Here is a 23,735-nt window from a genome sequence, read left to right on the forward strand (position 1 = left end):
TCTCATTTCCTAATCTAATTCCCTCAGCATCACCCGACTTAATTCGACTACATTCCAGTATCCTCGTTTTGCTTTTGCTGATGTTCATCTTATATCCTCCTTTCAAGACAATGTCCATTCCGTTCAGCTGCTCTTCTAAGTCCTTTGCTGTCTCTGACAGAATTACAATGTCATCGACGAACCTCAAAGTTTTTATTTCTTCTCCATGGATTTTAATACCTACTCCAAATTTTTCTTTTGTTTCCTTTGCGACATTGTATCCAAATTTAATGCATCGGAGGTCTGGGGTTCGCGTCCCAGCTGTTGTGTCCAGTGAGGATGCTACCACGTCGACACATTTCTTTGAAAGTGGACAAACTGTTAACAAAGAAGTTTATCTGCAAGTTGTGACGAATGTCGTGAAACCGTGGATGGTAACTGTGGCCTCGGGGAGACAACACGTCTTTCAACAGGAAGGTGCACCGGCTCATATGAGCCATTTAGTCCAAAACTGACTCTCGGATAACGTTGACATGTTCTGCTCAAAGGCGTTCTGGCCCCCGAATAGCCCGTATTTGAACCCCCTCCATTTCTGTGTTTGGAGCGTAGTCGAGTTACCAGTAACACGAGGCACCCTAATGTTGCACCGCTATCGAAGCAGCATTCACTAATACGGACAGCGCTGTTTTTCACAGTGTGTGCGATCGCTTCACGGCAAGATTGGAGGCAGTCATTGCGACTAAAGGGTGTTACATCGAGTAATGTTACTCTTGAAAGATACCACTACTCATATGTAAATGGATTTTCATTTGCATTTGTATTATCTTTTAATAAATTTGCTTTTTAAAAAAGTTTCATTTGTCCGGGTTTAAGCGCCGTACACTATATGTCTCCATTTGCCGAGCGAATTTTCCAGCTACATGGTAAGTAAACCTTGCAATGATGATTCCGCTAGGTTATCTTCCAAGCTTTCTATAAAAATTTATATGTGAATGAAAATACTGAGTATTTATGTTTCGAAAACTATACTATGTGGCCAAAAGTATCGGACACCCCCCAAAACATACATTTTTCATATTAGGTGCATTGTGCTGCCTACTCCATCAGCGACCTCAGTAGTCACTAGACATCGTGAGAGAGTAGAATGGAGCGCTGGGTGGAACTCACGGACTTCGAACTTGGTCAGGTACTAGGTGTCACTTGTGTCATACGTCTGTTCAAAATGGCTCTGAGCACTATGGGACTTAACTGCTGTGGTCACCAGTCCCCTAGAACTTAGAACTACTTAAACCTAACTAACCTAAGGACATCATACACATCCATGCACGAGACAGGATTCGAACCTGGGACCGCAGCGGTCGCGCGGTTCCAGAATGTAGCGCCTAGAACCGCTCGGCCACTCCGGCCGGCCATACGTCTGTACGCGAGATTTCCACACTCCTAAACATCCCTAGGTCCACTGTTTCCGATGTGATAGTGAAGTGGGAACGTGAAGGGACACGTACAGCATAAAGGCGTACAGGCCGATATCGTCTGTTCATCGACGGAGACCGCCGACAGTTGAAGAGGGTCGTAATGTGTAATAGGCAGACATCTATCTAGACCGTCAAACAGGAATTCCAAACTTCATCATGATGCATCGCAAGTACTATGACAGTTAGGTGGGAGATGAGAAAACTTGGATTTCATGGTCGAGCGTCTGTAAACGTTGGACGATTGAACGGTGGAAAAACGTTGTACGGAGAGACGAATCACGGTACACAATGTGGCGATCCGATGGCAGGGTGTGGGTATGGCGAATGCCCGGTGAACGTCATCTGCCAGTGTGTGTAGTGCCAACAGTTAAATTCGGAGGCGGTGGTTTTTTGGTGTGGTCGTGTTTTTCATGGAGGGGGCTTGGACCACATGTTGTTTAACGTGGCACTACCACAGCACAGGTCTACACTGATGTTTTAAGCACCTTCTTGCTTCCCACTGTTGAAGAGCAATTCGGGGATGGCGATTGCATGTTTCAACACGGTCGAGCACCTGTTCATAATGCACGGCTTGTGGTGGAGTGCTTACACAACAATAACATCCCTATAATGGAATGACCTGCAACAGAGTCCTGACCTGAATCCTGTAGAACATCTCTGGCATGTTTTGGAACGCTGACTTCGTGCCAGATCTCACTGACCAACATCGATATCTCTCTTCAATGGAGCGCTCCGTGAAGAATCGGCTACCATTTCACAAGAAATCTTCCAACACTTGTTTGAACATATGCCTGCGAGAGTGGAAGCTGTCATCAAGGCTAAGGGTGCGCCAATACCATATTGAATTCCAGCATTACCGACTGAGGGCGCCACGAACTTGAGAGTCATTTTTAGCCATGTGTCCGGATACTTTTGATCACATAGTGTATGTCCTAGTGTAACGTGTGCCTTAGATAACGCATTCAACTACTGAGCAGTACCGACTGTCGGTTGGTCCTCTGTCACACATGTGAACTTTGTCGTAAAACAAAACTTCAAACTAAGTGAAATATTGAATTTGAAATAATGAAAAATAATCTAATTAATCGCCAAAAATAACTAATTGCATACTCAGTGAATACTAATTAACTGAAACTTAAGTACATCAAGAGAGTTGCGTGACATGAAGTGCAATTTCTGACTTGAAATGTCCACAAAAATATAATAGTGCTTTACACAGAAGAAAAATATCTGTTTGAATTTACCTACACTGTCACTGTAAATTCATCAGCTTGCTTAGCACAACACCTGATAATTCTGACTACGAACGATTTCGTCATTAATGCACAGTAAATGGCTCTGAGCACTATGGGACTTAACATCTGAGGTCATCAGTCCCCTAGAACTTAGAACTACTTAAACCTAACTAACCTAAGGACATCACACACATCCATGCCCGAGGCAGGATTCGAACCTGCGACCGTAGCAGTCGCGCGGTTCCGGACTGAGCGCCTAGAACCGCTCAGCTACCGCGGCCGGCTAATGCACAGTAGATCTGTCCTAAAATAAAGGTAATGTACGTCATGCTCATCATGTTGTTTTGTGTCTGGTGTACTGACGTTCTCGAAAGCAAACAGAAATCAGCAGATGCAGCAACTAAAGAAATAAAATAAACTACTCACCACAAAATTTGTTTTTTGACTGTCAGAAAAAATCTTTTGCTTCGTGTGGTGTAAGGTGCAATGCACACATGACAAAATACTCTAAACTTTGCTAAGAAAGATGGAGGAGGGTTTTACATTAAAGAATGTCGTTCTTGAAAAATTAAACTCTGGTGATTGTCTAGAAAGACTGTACAGCATAAGACGACCTAACAATTACGAAATTCTCACAATACTAAAATTACAGAAATGCCAACCAATTGCGCTATTCGTGGCATAATGAAAACACTAATCACGAATATTATTAATTATCTAAGGGACAAAGATTTCCTTTAGTTAATAGTTCTGACAAACAAACATTTCATTCTTGCACTTGCGTTGGTTACCTAGAAAATTTCCTCCAGAAATATTCTCCGTCAGTATAATCAATAACATACGTTTACAAACAAACTTTCATCCAAATAAGAAAGTACACAATACAATTTCTCTCGTATTCAAAAATATCAAATTTCCTTATCTAGAAACTCAACTGCTGGCTGTTATGCCTCAAATAAGAACACCCCAATAATGAAGTTTACCTTGTGCAGCACGGTATTGTTCCTGCTCCGTCTCCATTGTATACGTTCAGTGCGACAATGCGGAAACCACGTTACTACCGGCGTCATTATCCAGCTGTATGATGTCACGCATTGTTTACGTCGGCTGGTAACACGGACGCAGAAGGTGACGATTTTTGTGACGTCGTTATGCCGAATTTCGCTTCGCGGGTGACGACGGTGAACGATTGAAGCCAGACCGTAACATTTTCTGATCGTGCAGCGAAACATAGACCAACACAATACCGGAACAGTTTGCATATCACAGTGAGAGCCGAGCACAGGGCAAATGGATATCACGTTCTCAGCTGAAAGGTCGTATGTGGTTAACGTATTATGGCTTGCTTAATGAAAATATTCGCTGTCCCAGAACACTGGCACGTTAAATATAGAGTATATTAAATACTCGCCGTCTACACTACGATGTGTTATAGAAAAAATGCAGCGAAACGAAGTTAAAATGTTCCATAACACTGAGAGGAAAGAAACCTGACTTATCAGTTGTTTCTTAATATTTTTGGGTAATTCGCTGGAAATGTAAGATGATCATTGAAACACGCTGATGTCGACGAACAAATAGAATATCCACCTTGTCTTATTGGTGAAGACAATGGACTCGTATTCGGGTGTCTGACGTTTCCATGATTTCTACACTCGTTTAAGGTCCCCATCAGAATGGTTCTTTTTAAAGAGCCCAGTCAATTTCCTTCCCCATACTTTTGAAATCCGAACTTGTACACTGCCTCTAATGACCTCCTCGTCGACGGAACATTAAACCCCTGTCTCCCCCTATCTTCCTTGTTATTTTATAATGCTGGATTCTGTGAACTCCGCGGCCGTTAATGGTTATTGATGAATAACGTAACCAGTCACAAATAATTTTAAAGTCGTTTATTTCAATGCCACAGCCGATTTCGGGATAACATGCCCATCTTCAGACGGCTGACACTTCCAGCTACACTTACGTGTTGCTCAGCAGCATGTCGTCTATTCTTGTACTGCACAAGAACATTTGTATATTTAGAGCCACTTTATATGTTGTTTCGTTAGTAAAAACGTGTTAATCCGCCTGAATTTATTTACATGCAAAGCGAAACAATACTGTACACTTATATATGTTCCAGTGGATGGCGATTTGTTTTGTTACGCTCTTCATGATTTCCCAGGACAATGTACAAGCCGCTGCATTGTAAATAAATCACTGTGGTGCACTTCACAATATTCTTAATGTCAGCTTGAGCCTGACATGTATGTTTTATACTCTCTGATTCTGTTCACAATGCAAAGAGTATCCGTTAAGCACAAATATAAAGATGTTATTCTTTTCCTACTCAGCAAAGATGTTAACTAAACAATGTTGGTGTGTAGGGTGTGCAAAATGTTAATAGCAGAAAAATGCTTCTACCCCTAAAATGTAGTTGCTATTAAACGACCATAGGACATTTCATAATTTTCACACTTAAAAATTTTTTTTAAATTACTCAAGAGTTTTTAACTGCCTATTCACAATTATCTGACAGTTATTAGATGGTAACTAGCTCCAGTTGAAAAAATATAACTTCCTCGGGTCCAGTTTGAACTGAAATGTATCTTAATACGGTTGATTTTTACAGTGGAAACTAGTTATGTAATAACTGTTATCTAACTGCAGTCTAGATAATTGTTTTTAAAACTTTTTAAATAGTTATATATATATATATATATATATATATATATATATATATATATATATATGTGTGTGTGTGTGTGTGTGTGTGTGTGTGTGGTGTGTGTGATCGCTTCTCTCCGTCCTGATAATGTCAGGGACGTTATTTTCTATCCTTCAGGTGGGGAGGGGGAGGGGAGGGAGGAGGGAATGAGTACCCTTAGCCCTATTGTATTAAGTTCCCCCAGAAGGCATTTGGTAACTACGAAACACTTGCAGGCTTAAATCTTTAGAAGGCTGTCTAACATGTTCCGAATTAATCGATAAAGCTCGAGTTATGTAGCTGCAATCAGTTCTTCTACACGTATACACGCTTCCGTCGCCGTTGTTATTACTGTTAGAATGTTCAGGGTCGTTAGGACGCGTAATATCGTTTTTCAAACTTGTACATCTACATCCATACTCCGCAAGCCACCAGACGGAGTGTGGCGGAGGGTGCCTTGAGTACCTCTATCGGTTCTTCCTTCTATTCCAGTTTCGTATTGTTCGTGGAAAGAAAGATCGTCGGTTGCTTCTGTGTGGGCTCTAATCTCTCCGATTTTATCCTCATGGTCTCTTCGCGGGATATAAGTAGGAGGGGACAATATACTGCTTGACTCTTCGGTGAAGGTATGTTCTCGAAACTTCGACAAAAGCCTGTACCGAGATACTGAGCGTCTCTCCTGCAGAGTCTTCCACTGGAGTTTATATATCATCTCCGTAACGCTTTCGCGATTACTAAATGATCCTGTAACGAAGCGCGCTGCTCTCCTTTGGATCTTCTCTATCTCTTCTATCAACTCTATCCGGTACGGATCCCACACTGCTGAGCAATATTCAAGCAGTGGGCGAAACAGTCTACTGCATCGTACTTCCTTTGTTTTCGGATTGCATTTCCTTAGGATTCTTCCAATGAATCTCAGTCTGGCATCTACTTCCAGATAATTTATGGAATTAACTGCTTCCAGTTGCTGTAGCTAAATGATAAAGGATCTTTCTTTCTTTGTATTCGCAGCACATTATACAGGGTGATTCAAAAAGAATACCACAACTTAAGGAATTTAAAACTCTGCAACGATAAAAGGCAGAGCTAAGCACTATCTGTCGGCGAATTAAGGGAGCTATAAAGTTTCATTTAGTTGTACAATTGTTCGCTTGAGCCGCTGTTGACTAGGCGTCAGCGTCAGTTGATGCTAAGATGGCGACCGCTCAACAGAAAGCTTTTTGTGTTATTGAGTACGGCAGAAGTGAATAGACGACAGTTGTTCAGCGTGCATTTCGATCGAAGTATGGTGTTAAACGTCCTGAAAGGTGGTGTATTAAACGTTGGTATAAACAGTTTACAGAGAATGGGTGTTTGTGCAAAGGGAAAAGTTCTGGACGGCCGAGAACGAGTGATGAAAATGTAGCACGCATCCAGCAAGCATTTGTTCGCAGCCCAGGAAAATCGACTCGCAGAGTTAGCAGAGAGCTGCAAATTCCACAATCAACTGTATGGAGAGTCCTACGAAAAAGGTTAGTTATGAAACCTTATCGTCTGAAATTGGTTCAAGCACTGTCTGCAGCTGATAAGATTAAAAGAATCGATTTCTGTGATTTTATCCATGCTCAAATGGAAACAGATGAATCTTTCGTTTCAAAGATTGTGTTTAGTGATGAAGCAACTTTCCACACTAACGGGAAAGTCAACCGTCACAATGTCTGTTTATGGGGCACTGAGAATCCGCGGGAAACAACTCAGTATGAACGTGACTCGCCTAAGGTGAACGTTTTCCGTGCCATTTCAGCCAATAAAGTTTTTGGTCCCTTTTTCTTCGAAGGTGCTACTGTAACTGGACAACAGTATCTGGAAATGTTAGAGACTTGGCTGTTCTCTCAGCTCGAACAAGAAGCACAACAATTCATATTTCAGCAGGATGGAGCGCCACCACATTGGCACTTATCTGTCCGTAACTACCTGAGCGTCAACTACCCGAGGCGATGGATCGGCCGCCAGGCAGCCCGTGACAGAGCACTTCATCACTGGCCTCCAAGAAGCCCTGATCTTACCCCCTGCGATTTTTTCTTATGGGGGTATGTTAAGGATATGGTGTTTCGGCCACCTCTCCCAGCCACCATTGATGATTTGAAACGAGAAATAACAGCAGCTATCCAAACTGTTACGCCTGATATGCTACAGAGAGTGTGGAACGAGTTGGAGTATCGGGTTGATATTGCTCGAGTGTCTGGAGGGGGCCATATTGAACATCTCTGAACTTGTTTTTGAGTGAAAAAAAAACCTTTTTAAATACTCTTTGTAATGATGTATAACAGAAGGTTGTATTATGTTTCTTTCATTAAATACACATTTTTAAAGTTGTGGTATTCTTTTTGAATCACCCTGTACTTGTCTACATTGAGATTCAATTGCCATTCCCTGCACCATGCGTAAATTCGTTGCAGATCCTCCTGCATTTCAGTACAGTTTCCCATTGTTAGAACCTCTCGATATACTACAGCATCATCCGCAAAAAGCCTCGGTGAGCTTCCGATGTCATCCACAAGGTCATTTATGTATATCGTGAATAGCAACGGTCCTACGACACTCCCCTGCGGCACACCTGAAATCACTCTTACTTCGGAAGACTTCTTTCCTTTGAGAATGACATGCTGCGCTCTGTTATCTAGGAACTCTTCAGTCTAATCACGCAATTGGTCTGATAGTTCATATGCTCTTACTTTGTTCATTAAACGACTGTGGGGAACTGTATCGAACCCCTTGCGGAAGTCAAGAAACACGGCATCTAACTGGGAACCCGTGTCTATGGTCCTCTGAGTCTCGTTCACACGATCGTCTTTTTCGAAACCCATGCTGATTCCTACAGAGTAGATTTTTAGTCTCCAAAACTGGGCGTTTCGATCCCTCTGCTGGGATCTTCTTCAGTGACGATGTCGAACCCAGAATTGTTGCGAGAGAGGGATCGAAACGTCGAGCTTTGGAGACGTTTGAAGAGAAATGTCACACGACCGAACGGTTCAGAATATTCTAGCATCAGTTCTTCTCATCTCTTCCTGGAGCCTTACAGGTGTATAATAGCAATCTGCCGTGGTATACATCATGTGGTGAATCAGTTTGAGGTGTGGTGATGATGTTGTGATTGTTGAGCAACGCGCAAGCTGGCGGACGACGAGTAACCGTGTGGCGGTTCTCTTGTCGACAGCCGGTGGGCGGACCGACGTTGGGGGGCGGAGGCGCTGGTGGCGGCGGCGGGGGCGGCGCGGCGCTGACGACGCAGCCTCGCAGCGCGTCGCGGGCGCGCTGCGCCGGGGGCGGCGGCGGTGGCGGCGGCGGCGGGGGCGGCGGCATGGACCTGAGCTACGTGACGGAGCGCATCATAGCGCTGTGGTTCCCCGCGGACGTCGGCCGCGCGCAGTTCCGGCAGGCGCAGCGCGAGGCAGCCCACATGCTCCACACCAAGCACGGCGACAACTACATGGTAGGCGGCGGGCGCGGGCGCCTGTCTGGCTCCCACGTGTGCTGTTCGTCACACTGGCAGACATCTACCGGGTGATCAAAAAGTCAGTATAAGTCTAAAAACTGAATAAATCACGGAATAATGTAGATACAGAGGTACAAATTGACACACATGCTTGGAATGACATGGGGTTTTATTAGAACAAAAAAAATTCAAAAGTTCAAAAAATGTCCGACAGATGGCGCTTCATCTGATCAGAATAGCAATAATTAACATAACAAAGTAAGACAAAGCAAAGATGATGATCTTTACAGGAAATGCTCAATATCTCCACCATCGTTCCTCAACAATAGCTGTAGCCGAGGAATAATGTTGTGAACAGAACTGTAAAGCATGTCCGGAGTTATGGTGAGGCATTGGCGTCGGATGTTGTCTTCCAGCATCCCTAGAGATGTCGGTCGATTACAATACACTTGCGACTTCAGGTAACCCCAAAGCCAATAATCGCACGGACTGAGGTCTGGGGACCTGGGAGGCCAAGCATGACGAAAGTGGCAAACGACGCGCGCAAGAGGTCTTTCACGCGTCTAGCAATACTTCGTTTCTTTTTTTGTTCTAATAAAACCCCATGTCATTCCAAGCATGTGTGTCAAGTTTTACCTCTCTATCTACATTATTCCGTGGTTTATTAAGTTTTCAAATTTATACTGACTCTTTTATCACCCGGTACATGTACAAGTGTTGTCCAGAAAGTAACGCACTGCATTTTTTTTCTTAGCCGCAAACAATGCTATTTTTTTCTTTATTGTTATTTTAACACCTTATACAAAGGTGGGCCGGCAGCGGCTATATTATGACGCTCTTCGGCCACGGATAGTACAAATAGCAACAAGGAAGACATAGAAAAACAAACATAATGATGTGCAAAAAACAGTAGACACACGAGTAAAAAACACGGAGCCCTTCACAGGTGTAGTAAAATAAAAAACGTCCAGCACTTGTACACGAACACTGATGACTGAAATAACACACGTGAAACGATTGAGCGTGGGCGGTGAAACACTAAAGCACTAACACGACGGCACACACAAAGAACCGATGGCGATGATCGCCGGCGCGCGAATGTTCACTTGACGTGCACGAGTCCGGGGACCTGCCAAAAAGGGGAAAAGGTGGGGGAGGACGGAGAGTGGAGGGTGTAGGTGCCAGTGGCAGAGGAGATGGGAGGGGGAGGAAAGAAGGGACGGGGGTAGTAAGGGAGGAGGGAGAGAAGGGAGAGAGGGTGCTCCAAGGAAAACACACAGGGTGTGGGAGCATCAAAATTGGTAGTAGGGGTAGATGGAGGGGATGAGGGCTTCGTCAGGGAGGGGGGAGTTGGTGGAAGCCACCTTGGGCGAGGGTATGGAGAGTGGAGAGATGGAGAGCAGGTGGGACTGGGAATACAGGCGCAGCAGCGGATGGGGGTGGGAGAGGATGGGAGAGACAAGCGGGTGAGGGGGATCGACTTTATGGGAGGTGTATAGGATCCGTATCCGTTCGAGGAAAAGGTGGAGGTACGGGAACGGAACAAGGTCATACAGGATCCCCGTGGGGGGAGCAGAGACGGATGCGATAGGCGAGGTGGAGTGCATGGAGTTCTAGGATTTGAAGGGATTTGTAAAAGGTAGGAGGGGCGGAGATCCATGCAGGGTGGGTGTAGCAGAGGACAGGGCGGATGAGGGAGGAGGATGGTGGAGGGGTCCAGTCCCCATGTGCGGCCAGAAAGGAGCTTGAGGAGACGGAGGTGGGAGTGTGCCTTGGCTTGGATTGTCCGGAGAGGGGGGGTCCAGGAGAGGCGATGGTCGAGGGTGACGCCAAGGTACTTTAGGGTGGGGGTGAGGGCGATAGGACGGCCATAAATGGTGACATAGAAGTCGAGGAGACGGAAGGAAGCTTTTGCCTACAATCATCGCCTGGGTCTTGGAAGGATTGACCTTGAGCAACGACTGGTTGCACCAGGTGGTGAACCGGTCAAGATGGGTGAAGGGGTTATCGGCTTACTGGAGAAGGTGGACGGGGGACGAAGGCGGCGGCATGTCCGCCTTATACAGAAGCTAGAGAGGAGGGGAGAGGACGGAACCTTGGGGCACACTGGCGGAGGGTTAGAAGGTGCAGGAATCCGTGTTATGGATGGTGACGTAGGAACAATGCTATGAATACGAAACGTTATGTGAGTATTATCTGAAGTCTCCTGAGTGAGCGCGCCAAGTTTCCGTCACTTCCAACAGATAGCGTAGCTGCAGGACAGTTTCAAAATGGCGTCTGTAGGTGATGTACGTTACAAGCAACGTGCCGTCATTGAACTTCTCATTGCAGAGAAAGAGACTGTGGGGAATATTCACAAACGCTTGTGCAAAGTCTACGGAGGATCTGCTGCCGACGCAAGTACAATGCTGGGCACGGAGGGTGGGGTCATCAGAAGGCTGTTCGGCGGAGCTCCACGATTTACAGCGAGCTGATGTCATTCGCGAGGACAGACACGTTACCAGTTGGAGCTGCATCTGTCGATCAGTAAAGGAAGTGTGGATGCGATTATCCGCACTCCTGACTATTCGAAAGCGCGTACAAGATGGGTCCCGCTGTGTCTATCGGTGGATCGCAAATCGCACAGAAAAAACATTTGTCTTGATTTCTTGCAACGTTTTGAAGCTGAGTGGCAGGCCTTGTTGTACCGGATTGTGACAAGTGATGAAACCTGGGTTCACTATTTTGAGCGCGAAACAAAATGGCAGTCGATGGAACGGCGCCATTCCCACTCCCACAGAAGAAAATGTACAAAGCAACTGCTTCAGCCGGTAACGTCATGATCACCGTGTCCCGGGACTGTCAGGGTGTGATTCTCACTGATGTGATGCTAAGAGGCGGTACCATTAATGCAGACGCATACATCAACACATTAACAATTGTTTAAGAAAAAAAATGCGGTGCATTACTTTCTGCGCAGCTCTCGTACATACATCCTCCGCAAGCCACAATACGCTACATGGCAATGGGCACCTTGTACTATAGTTAACCATTCCGTTTCTTTATATTTATTTTCATTTTTTTAAATTTCATTATTTGATCAGGTCTGCAATAAACCCACTATCTAAGCTAATTAGTGGGTCATATAAGTATACGTACAATTGCAGCATGATACAAGTAATAATAACATTATATGATTTTCTTTATTTCTAAGAATTACATCTACTGCTTGCAGCGTTGCAGGTTGTGTCAGTGAATATACAAGCCTATCACAATTTATCGCCCGGTGCCAACTGAGCCAATGTGTGTGGGCGTGCTCCAGCCACTGGCCTAGCCCGTAAAACTTTATAACTCGCTGCAGTTTTCTCAAAAAGATAACTTACAAAAGAAATAGGCTTCCTGCCCTACATCTAATTCTACACCAGTAATAAATTCATGATAATCGTCGCACCTTCCTCCTCAACCTAGCTACGTCTTCTATGTTCCATTACTGCCCATTTTCCCATAAGAACTCTCTCAAGATGTTTTGTGAAATTTCATTAACCAAGGTGTTTAATATTTCAAACTTTTCATGTTGCCTAAGTATTGATACGTCATTATCAGGAAATCGTTGTCTAAGTTCGGCTGCTGCATCATACGAGTATGTGGGGCACTCATAGGCAACGTGGTCGAGGGTGCCGGGTGCCATTGATCACACCAAGTAGAAATTATATCCAACTTATCATGTATCTTCCTACAGTTACTCACTGACGACACTTTCCAGTACACTACAGCTTCATCAGCAAACAGTCGCAAGTTGCGGCTCACCCTGTTCGACAGGTCGTTTATGCATATGGTACACTCTGACAAGCTAAGAGATTATGACCACTGCCCACCACGACGTTGGACGCCGCATGGTGGCGTTGCGGGCACGTTAACCTGTAACAAAAGTGCGTAACCGGAGCACACCCGGACGCGGGATCACTCCAGCGAAGACACGAGCTGCAAACGGGGAAACCCACTGAGATAAGCGACTTTGACAGAGGACAGATTATTATTACGCAGAGCCTGTGAACGAGTACCTTGAAAACGGCGAAGCAGGTCGAATGTTCACGTGCTACTGTCGTGAGCAGCTACGGAAAGAGGTAGTAGGACAGCGAAACTACCACTACGCGCTAACTGGTTGGACGTCCACGACTCTTTACAGAACGTGGGGTTCGGAGGCTTGTCCTCTCTGTCAAGTAGGATAGACGGACATCTACGGCAACCGAAAGAGCGCAATGCTGGTGCACGCACAAGCGTTTCAGAGAGCACCGTCCATCGTACATTGCTGAACACGGAGCTCCGCTGCAGACCACACCTACGTGTTCATATGTTGACTCGGGGACATCGTCAGTTACGATTGCAGTGGGCACAGAACCATCGGGACTCGAGCGTCGATCAATGGAAACGTGTCGAGGCTTCGGGTGAATCACATTTTTGCTACACTAGGTCGATGGTCTTCTCCAAAAAAGCCATCATTGAGGTGAACGGCGTCTCCAAACTTGCAGCGCGCTATGGACGCAGGCTGGTAGGAGCAGTATTATGCTATGATAGACATTCTCCTGCGCATGCGTGGGACCTGAGGTAGTCACCGAACACGCGCCTACTGCTGCGAACCACCTGCACTCTTCATGCATAGCCGGCCGCGGTGGCCGAGCGGTTCTACGGTCGCAGGTTCGAATCCTGCCTCGGGCATGGATGTGTGTGATGTCCTTAGTTAGGTTTAAGTGATTCTAAGTTCTAGGAGACTGATGACATCCGATGTCATGTCCCATAGTGCTCAGAGCCATTCTTCATGCATGATGTCTTCCCCGACGACTATGTCACCATTCAGTAGAGTAACCGTTCGCGTCTCGGAGCTAGAACCGTGCTACAGTGGTTTGAGGAGCATTATAGTGAACTCAGGTTGATGTCTCGGCGACCAAACTCTCCTGATGTAAATCCTATAGAACGCATCTGGGTCGCTACCGGGCGCTATCACCACGTTCGCAAATCAGCGGCCCGTTGTTTACGCGAATTACATGACCTGAGTGTAGACGTGTAACGCCTCATACGTCCACAAAGCTACCTACAAACTGCCGAATCTCTTATACGCAGAATCCGAGATGTATTTCGTTCCAAAGACGGACAAACAAGTTATTAAGCAGGTTGTCATAATATTTTGGGTCATCAGAGCATATAACAAGAGTGGCCATTGCCTGGGGCACTCCTGATAAAACCTTTGTCTATGGTGAACACTCACCGTCCAAGACAACTTACAGTGTTCTATTATCTACAAAGTCTTCGAGCCACTCACGTATCTAAGAATCTGTTCCGTATGATCGGACTTTTACAGATCTTTAACATAGGTCAGCGCTTCAGCAACCGTGAATTGTTGAGATATTAAGAAATTCAGCCTTTAGTTGCAAGGTAAAATTTTAGTAGTTTCCCTAGGTTTCGATGCCAATAATCGTATCTTCTTCAGAACAAAAAGACTCCTGGCCGGCGTAGCTCCGTCTACGTTTGTCTTAATGTTTTTAGTTCTGACAGACATAATCTTATGACTATGCGTCCTTATTCTGTTTTAATTTCATTCTCTAACATGGCCAACGTTTGTCCCTCAAAATAATTTAATTTTGGTTCTGAAGAAGATACGATTATTGGCATCGAAACCTAGGTAAACTAATAAAATTTTACCTTGCAACTGAAGGCTGAATTTCTTAATTTCTGATCGGACTTTTCTTAACAGTCTGCAGCGAGTAACTGAGTCAGTCTTTCCGGAAACCTAGGAGTACGGAACTTGACTCTTGCTGTTGATCCGTTGCTCGGAGGATATAGTGCGAGAGAAGGACAACTTAAGTTTCACATGAGCGGTCTATTTGTGGATAGTAGCATTTGCAAAATTTATTACATTTGAACTTAGAATTTGTTCAGTAATTCTGCAGGAAGGATATTAAGCCCAGTTTCTTGCATGCGCCTAATGGCACATCCAGTAGCTACGCGACAAAGCCGAAATATTTATATACACCGAGTGCACTATATCTGTACCCATTCATTGGCAAAAAGTGAAATGTTGTTAGCAGGTTGAAGCACTTCCTTGTGCAGCTGAGCGAGTGGATTTACTTTACCATCAAACGTTACAGTCACATATTTTCCAACAAGTTCCTCGTCCGCACGACACATACCTTAAAACCACTCGCAAAATGAAAGTCTTCGGTCTTATCACTCGCCCGTGGTATGTTGACGATTTCAAATACACACTTTCTAGAAGAATTTTCGATCTACAACAGTGTGTGCGCGTTGATCTGTGAGTCCATCATCATCGGTATCAGCGCGACAGCCTCGGCCTTTTGTAGAAGATTATTCCATTCTTTCCTGTTAAGTGCCGAACTCCTCCAATTTTGAATTCCAGTTTTCCTTATGTCCTTTCTGGAACTTCCCCCCCCCCCCCCCCACACAACCTTAACCCTGTTCCTCCAATCTTCCTGGTTCCTTCAGAACTGCGTTGAATAGCTTCTTAATCATTTCTTCATTAGCTCTCAGTACATGTCCTGCCCATTACAGCCTTTAATTCTAAAAGCATCTGACATTGTCAGGTTTATTATATATGTTACATAATTCATAGTTGAATCATCTCTTCCAGGCATCATTTTCCTCCACTGGCCCAAGAATTTGTCTCAAGATTTTTCTGTCAGATCTGCCAACTTGCTTTGCATGCAATTTTTTTAGTGTGCTGGTTTCAGGACCGTATGTTAGCGCCGATCCCAGTAAAGTTTATACATCATTACTTTAGTTTTTCTGAACAGTGGCACAGATAGGGTATGTGTTCAGAGAACATGGTAGCACTTGTTGTCGCAGAGTTTTCGTTTTCGGAACATTAACGACCCACTCGGTTCAGCTTCGCACGACTACGAGTACGTAGCGACCGCCTGACAACTTGTTTCTATAAACACACAAACACCTTCCTTGTAAATGAGTCTATGTATTAGAGAAAACAATATCGAAATTCCTACAGTAGTCCCTGACAATAGGCTTTACATGTACACAGAAAAACACAAAATGGCTCTGAGCACTATGGGACTCAACTGCAGAGGTCATTAGTCCGCTAGAACTTAGAACTAGTTAAGCCTAACTAACCTAAGGACATCACACACATCCATGTCCGAGGCAGAATTCGAACCTGCGACCGTAGCGGTCTCGCGGTTCCAGACTGCAGCGCCTAGAACCGCACGGCCACTTCGGCCGGCAGAAAAACACAGCGGAGGACTTTATTATATGAACGGATTTTGGTCAAGCTTCCCTTGCTCTCTGGATTTGCGGCAGCTTTTCATTGTCAGTGAAATGAATGGATTTTTTGCATTTGGTACCAATAAGTAGATGATATTAGCGATGTTCATCCTCTCTTGGCTGCACTCCGTTCTCTACGGTTGCTGAGACGACTGTGATATTTGCACAACATTTACCAACGAATCGCACGTTACGTAAGAAGCACGAAACGTACACGTGTTACATCGACAAAACAAATCCATCTGCACCGAAGTGACAAGGAATTGCGCACACGGATCTCCCACGAAATGTATTCAGAGCTGGCTTCAGTTCCAGTTCACTTTGATGTTTGTTTTGTGGAGGCCGACACTTACATGTCACGGCAGAATTTTTGGAAATCATCTTAGAGATTGACAGCTGAAGCAGAGATGTTATCCCACTGCCAAAATATTTTCTGGGAGTATTTTCATCGTTGCTGTACTTTGTGCTCCTATGACTGCGGATTCACCTGTCTGTAATAAGTCATTCCACCAATCCAACTCTTAATCCTTAACCTTTATCAACAAACCCGACCTCTCTATACCTCACCCAGTCTAACCCTCCCCTGCTACACGTATATCCATGCCCAATTCGAAGGCCAGCCTGCTGTTTCCTTAAACACTGACAACGGAACCAATGCTGCTTCCTTCCTACTGCAGACCTTAACTGAGGCTGCTGCCGTCAAGTGTCCACTTGTCGCATTTTCCCCCCCCCCCCCCCCCCCCCTCCTCTGCAAGCTCTTGAAGTATTTACAGACACCAGTACTTTCATTACTCCAGACTTGTGACTGGGACATATTAACACATCACTGGCAATTACATCGACACATCTTCAGTATACTCAGAGCAAAAATACTGTAGAACTGACGACAGACATGCGCCAAGCGCAATTCAACAGCAATGGTAAACTGAAGTAGAGTATAGCGACGCTTACCACCAGCCTAAAGCCGGAATATCCCTACGCACCACCCACACGTCCATAATAACCTCTCCTTGACGAGCTAAATAAAAGCACCTTTTTCGCGTCCTACCTCCTACACATTTACCTTCCAGACAGTCATCACCGTTCCTGATAATCTTGTCTCTGAGGACACCGTGACACGGGCCCATACATAAACGACGAGCACACTGACACATTTACCATTCCTCTCACTCCCAACTTCCAATACTTATATTTCACATCACGACAGATCCAACCACACCGTACACAGCTACTGTTTTGAAAAACGAAAATGCGGCCGTGGCTCCGTCGTATAACGCCACATGAAATAATGCCACTTCTCTGTCATAGAAACCATACCAACCCTTTGAACACCAATTTCGACATGGAGTTACTCTCAAAACATGGAAGACGTCAAGAGTTCTCCTCTGCGTAAAACGGAGGAAACCTCACAATGAGAACTCTTCTTACTGAAGCAATATTCTTAAATCAGTCTTCAGCTGCGTTCTTTAATCAGTCCCTTCCAAAAACATCTAGGAACACTTCGAACGACATCTCCCTCTCCCATTCACCTGAATTGGAATTCATTTCAGCTTTTCCTGAGGTGATCAACTCTTACATCTACTTAACCTTCTATTCTACCAACGAAACGACCGTGGATCTTTCGTCTTGCTGTCCCTATAATACGACAATATTTACAACCATTTATGATATTCCACCCTCTTGCTCAAACTCCGGTAGCACTAGATTCCTTTCAGTAAAAATGGTTCAAATGGCTCTGAGGTTAGCAGTCCCCTGGAACTTAGAACTACTTAAACCTAACTAACCTAAGGACATCACATACATCCATGCCCGAGGTAGGATTCGAACCTGCGACCGTAGCGGTCGCGCGGTTCCAGACTGTAGCGCCTAGAACCGCTCGGCCACTCAGGCCGGCCCTTTCAGTAACACCCACCTAGTTTCCTCATTTCTAACTTCCAATCCTATATAACAACAACAACGAGCACTTTGTCCCACATTCATAATCCAGTTACTAGCATGCTTAAAATATCCGTCGTATCAGCACTCCTACACACGCCTGAGGCCTGAAACAATCCCCATCCTACAACAGTGCTGATACTCTTACAACCTGTGTCCTCCAACCTCAAGAACCCCTGGGTTGTTACCTGGCCCGTATCAGCACATTCCACTTCCCTTATATCTGCAGACTTTTCCCAGAGCTTAATCGCCTGCCTCACTCCGACAGCGAAATCTACCCATCCTATCAGCCATAAACTACCCTTCGAGTCCTACCCGAAATGAAGCCTCCCTGGGCGTGCAAGTGGGGATAATATTACAGTTGCGATATACATCATAATGGTCACTCCCATACCTATCCAAATACCTTACCTCAACACTTACTGTAACTATCCTCGTTGGTCATGAAAGTTCGCGTGTTATGAAGATCATATGAGAAATTTTATCGACACTATTTTATCATATGAATGTACTGTCTGAAAAAATTAGTACACCCTTTTAGAGGTTTCTAATTCACTCAGTGTTTATTGTTGCAATATTGCATATGAATAATTGTGAAGATTACGTTTACGAACCAAACAGTTCTAAGGTACCGGGTATCGACCCATACTGAAACATCCATATTAGTACGTGGTGTAGCATCCACAGGAGACAATGCAGGCGCTGACTCTGACATCCAGTCGGTCGTACAGATTGCAAACACGTCTGCTCGACCTGCCTACATACTTCGTCCGATCATATACCACCCCTGTTCGATTGGAGACAAGTCCGGAGATCGTGCTGGCCAGAGAAGTTGATGCACGTCTTGTAGAGCACGTTGAGTTTCACGGGAAGTGTGCGGGCGAACGCGTCAACATTTCCTCTCACACGTCTCTGCCAATCAAAAAGCCCAGTGTTGTCATTTACATTTTTGTTCATCATTTTCAGCAACTATTTTTGAAGAATGCTATTTCTTCACATCGGCATTTCTCAAAAATCGTCGGAAATCTTGTCATTCCATTCACATTGACACCTCCCCCCTCCCCGTCCCCCTCCCCCTTCCAGTGCAGTCAGACTACTTCTTTGTGACATCTATGCGTGCTTGCTTCACGCAGTCAAACACTGGAGGTGGTGAAAGCTCCAAAAGCAGTAAGACTCGTTCACACAGTGAAAGTAAAATTATGTTACTTTTGGAAAAAATATCGAGGTATAGATATTTTATCAACAGCCCTACATCATAGCGTGACACAGATCCGATCACCAAATGACTGTTGTCGTTATTAGCAAGCCGCGTACAAAAGCAGACGTAACGACGTGAGACAGCTACCCCCAACGTACCGCTCTGCTAGCAGGATAAGCTTAATTGTAGAGCTACACGAATGGTGAAAGCTTAAGCCACGATATATTATCTGTCTGGTAGTAGCGTGTAAATACGTGCCGCCGGAATCAATTTCCTGCGACCGCCGTTCCGATAGGAGCAGCACGGTAGGCCCGTGTCTTGCTGCGGCTCAGCAGGTGTTTCATTTTGCTCTCTTTTGTCTTTTTCTCTCCCCCTCCCCCCCCCCCCTCTCTCTCTCTCTCTCTCTCTCTCTCTCTCTCTCTCTCTCTCTCTCTCTCTCGTACGTGCGCCTCCCGTGAAGAGTTATTTCGCGCGTTGTCGCCGCATCGCGGCGCATACATATTCATGCGGCGCCGAGACCTGGCTGATGAGCTCCGTGCGTGGCCGGATAGCCGTCGGCGCCAGTCGCGATGGAAAAAGAAGTAAACAGGGGAAAAAAAAAGGAAGCGTGATGGAAAAACGCGACTGATGGCATTTGCAGAGCCCGAGAGGCGCCTCCCGTCGTTAAGGAAGAACGCGGCCTGGGCGCGGCAAGTGGCAAGTGGCGCGGAGCGGCTCTTGTGCGGCGACCGTGCCGCCTGCTAGCTGTCAAGCCGCCGGTGGACACACGCGGCCGATTAGAGCAGAGCAATAAAACAGCCCACTGTAATGGGCCGGGCTTTCCAGGTAATGGAACGTACTGTAAGTTTAGGACACCTCGTCATACTTCAGGGCGCTAATCCAAACTCAGTGCCACCTTTAAGACAGGTATCTTTGTACAGGGTCGTCCAAGAAGGTACGGCCAAACTTTCAGGAAACATTCCTCACACACAAAGAAAGAAAATATGTTATGTGGACATGTGTCCGGAAACGCTTACTTTCCATGTTAGAGCTCATTTTATTACTTCTCTTCAAATCACATTGATCATGGAACGGAAACACACAGCAACAGAACGTACCAGCGTGACTTCAAACACTTTGTTACAGGAAATGTTCAAAATGTCCTCCGTTAGCGAGGACACATGCATCCACCCTCCGTCGCACGGAACCCCTGATGCGCTGATGCAGCCCTGGAGAATGGCGTATTGTATCACAGCCGTCCACAATACGAGCACGAAGAGTCTCTCTACATTTGGTACCGGGGTTGCGTAGACAAGAGCTTTCAAATGCCCCCATAAACGAAAGTCAAGAGGGTTGAGGTCAGGAGAGCGTGGAGGCCATGGAATTGGTCCGCCTCTACCAACCCATCGGTCACCGAATCTGTTGTTGTGAAGCCCAATCAAGCCATAACCAACAATGCCTGCCCAAACGTTCACAGAAAATCTGTGTTGATGACGTGATTGCACAATTGCGTGCGGATTCTCGTCATCCCACACATATTGATTGTGAAAATTTACAATTTGATCACGTTGGAATGAAGCCTCATCCGTAAAGAGAACTTTTGCACTGACTTGAGGATTCACACATTGTTGGATGAACCATTCGCAGAAGTGTACCCGTGGAGGCCAATCAGCTGCTGATAGTGCCTGCACACGCTGTACGTGGTACGGAAACGACTGGTTCTCCCGTAGCACTCTCCATACAATGACGTGGTCAACGTTACCTTGTACAGCAGCAACTTCTCTGACGCTGACATTAGGGTTATCGTCAACTGCACGAAGAATTGCCTCGTCCATTGCAGGTGTCCTCGTCGTTCTAGGTCTTCCCCAGTCGCGAGTCATAGGCTGGAATGTTCCGTGCTCCCTAAGGCGCCGATCGATTGCTTCGAACGTCTTCCTGTCGGGACACCTTCGTTCTGGAAATCTGTCTCGAGACAAACGTACCGCGCCACGGCTATTGCCCCGTGCTAATCCATACATCAAATGGGCATCTGCCAACTACGCATTTGTAAACATTGCACTCACTGCAAAACCACGTTCGTGATGAACACTAACCTGTTGATGCTACGTACTGATGTGCTTGATGCTACTACTGTAGAGCAATGAGTCGCATGTCAACACAAGCACCGAAGTCAACATTATTTTCCTTCAATTGGGCCAACTGGCGGTGAATCGAGAAAGTACAGTACATACTGACAAAACATGGAAATTAAGCGTTTCCGAACACATGTCCACATAACATCTCTTCTTTATTTGTGTGTGAGGAATGTTTTCTGAAAGTTTGGCCGTACCTTTTTGTAACACCTTGTACATCTGCAAGATGTAGCGTCTGCCACTGACTGACTTTACAAGTGCGCGAAACTGAATGTCAACATAGGCGTGTAGCAAGTGAAGATCTGTGACTTCGTAACGTGGAATTTCAAGTTGCATGTAATTTCAAGTTGCGTGTAATTTCCGAGTGTAAACATCTGAAAACGTTTAGTCAGCTTTTGCAACGTGAATCAGTGCGATGTAACATGGTTTTGGCCGGCCGAAGTGGCCGTGCGGTTAAAGGCGCTGCAGTCTGGAACCGCAGGACCGCTACGGTCGCAGGTTCGAATCCTGCCTCGGGCATGGATGTTTGTGATGTCCTTAAGTTAGTTAGGTTTAAGTAGTTCTAAGTTCTAGGGGACTAATGACCTCAGCAGTTGAGTCCCATAGTGCTCAGAGCCATTTGAACCATTTTTGAACATGGTTTTCTACGTCATCTGTATAAGCGTCCGTTGTGTGTGTGTGTGTGTGTGTGTGTGTGTGTGTGTGGTGAGTGGAAATTTGTGGTGGAAAGTTCCTACGGGACCAAACTGCTGAGGTCGTTGGTCCCTAGCTAGGCCTACACACTACTCAATCTAACTTACGCTAAGGACAACACACGCACACCCATGACAGAGGGAGGACTCGAACCTCCGACGGGAGAAGCCAAGCGAACCGTGGCAAGGCGCCTGAGACCGCACGGTTGAGTGGAAGAGACACTTTGCCCCCCTTCTAGAATTGGAATTCTGCCTTTTCTTCGACACGATGATTGTTGCGGCGTTGTCCTGCATTCTGGACGAATGTGACGATTTATAGATCATTGCCAGAATACAGTCCATAAACTACACTGCTCTGCAGAACTGAATAACGTAATCGCCTTTTCCATATGAGAATAGCGCTATACCAAGACTTTTGTTACCTGATATTCGATTTTGCTTTGCTGAGGAAAACTGTGCTACTGCGTCCAGTCATCACACAAACTTAAAAGAAAAGATATTAAGATAGGTGATCGCGGGGCTGAAAATGTGCCAAACCGCTAGACAGAGGAAGGGCAGTTTGGACTTCATGGAATACCACTACGATTCCATGCATATTGGGCGGAAATGCTTGCTCCGCTTTTAGCGTCTATAAAAATTAACAATGGATTCGTAAAATAGCGATATTATGGAACTCAACACTCTAAATGTATGAAGATAGTAACTATTCTCGAAAGAACAGATACCACTGGAGACCGTGCAGCTTCTCTAGAATAAATGATAATTGAAACCCTCAGCTGCCGACAGTTGTTGATATACCTCGATGGGGACAGCTGAAAATGCGTGCACCGACCGGGGCATCAATGGTCATCAGTGGTATGTACTAAAATATTGACCCAGTGGATAATACCGGACGCTGCGTGAAGCTGTTTGCAGACGGAACTGGTTCAAATGGCTCTGAGCACTATGGGACTTAACATCTTAGGTCATCAGTCCCCTAGAACTTAGAACTACTTAAACCTAACTAACCTAAGGACATCACACACATCCATGCCCGAGGCAGGATTCGAACCTGCGACCGTAGCAGTCCGGCGGTTCCGGACTGCAGCGCCTAGAACCGCACGGCCACCGCGGCCGTCGCAGACGGAACTGTTGTGCAAAAGGAAACTTTTTATTTTAGTGAATTTTAAAGTGTCACTGAGGTACTCCTCCAACTCTAGCAGCAGTCTCTACAAGGTGGACGTTCTTCATTACGAAAAAAGTGTGCTGCCCTTTTTCCGATATCGTTCGTTACAACAACAGTCATACAACAGGTTACTATTTTACGGATATGTTGCAAAAAGAACCAGGGCGATAAAATCATAGGTTTCAGGTTAACGGAGAAGCTTATTAACAGTTGTTTTGGTGGCGCAGCGTTCGAGTACGGAAAAGGCAAAGGGAGAAATGCTACAGGTACGAGGAAAGACGTACCCTGCGCAACAAAATGGTTCAAATGCCTCTGAGCACTATGGGACTTAACATCTGAGGTCATCAGTCCCCTAGAACTTAGAACTACTTAAACATAACTGACCTAAGGACATCACACACGTCCATGCGCGAGGCAGGATTCGAACCTGCGACCGTAGCGGTCGCGCGGTTCCAGACTGAAGCGCCTAGAACCGCTCGGCCACACTGGCCGGCCCTGCGCAACACACTGAAGCT

General features: G+C 45.6%; 1 protein-coding gene across 1 annotated transcript in view; it reads left to right on the forward strand.

Moving 5' to 3' along the window:
• Positions 1–8,685: 8,685 nt before the first annotated feature.
• The window catches only part of LOC124616737 (tensin), a 517,648-nt gene continuing 502,598 nt past the window's right edge, over positions 8,686–23,735 (forward strand). The window contains exon 1 of the mRNA XM_047145102.1: positions 8,686–8,850. Within this exon, the coding sequence (XP_047001058.1) occupies positions 8,719–8,850 (132 nt within the window). The 5' untranslated portion in view covers positions 8,686–8,718. The remainder of the gene's footprint in view (positions 8,851–23,735) is intronic.

Source organism: Schistocerca americana, chromosome 5, assembly GCF_021461395.2.
Source record: "Schistocerca americana isolate TAMUIC-IGC-003095 chromosome 5, iqSchAmer2.1, whole genome shotgun sequence".
Lineage (NCBI taxonomy): Eukaryota > Metazoa > Arthropoda > Insecta > Orthoptera > Acrididae > Schistocerca > Schistocerca americana.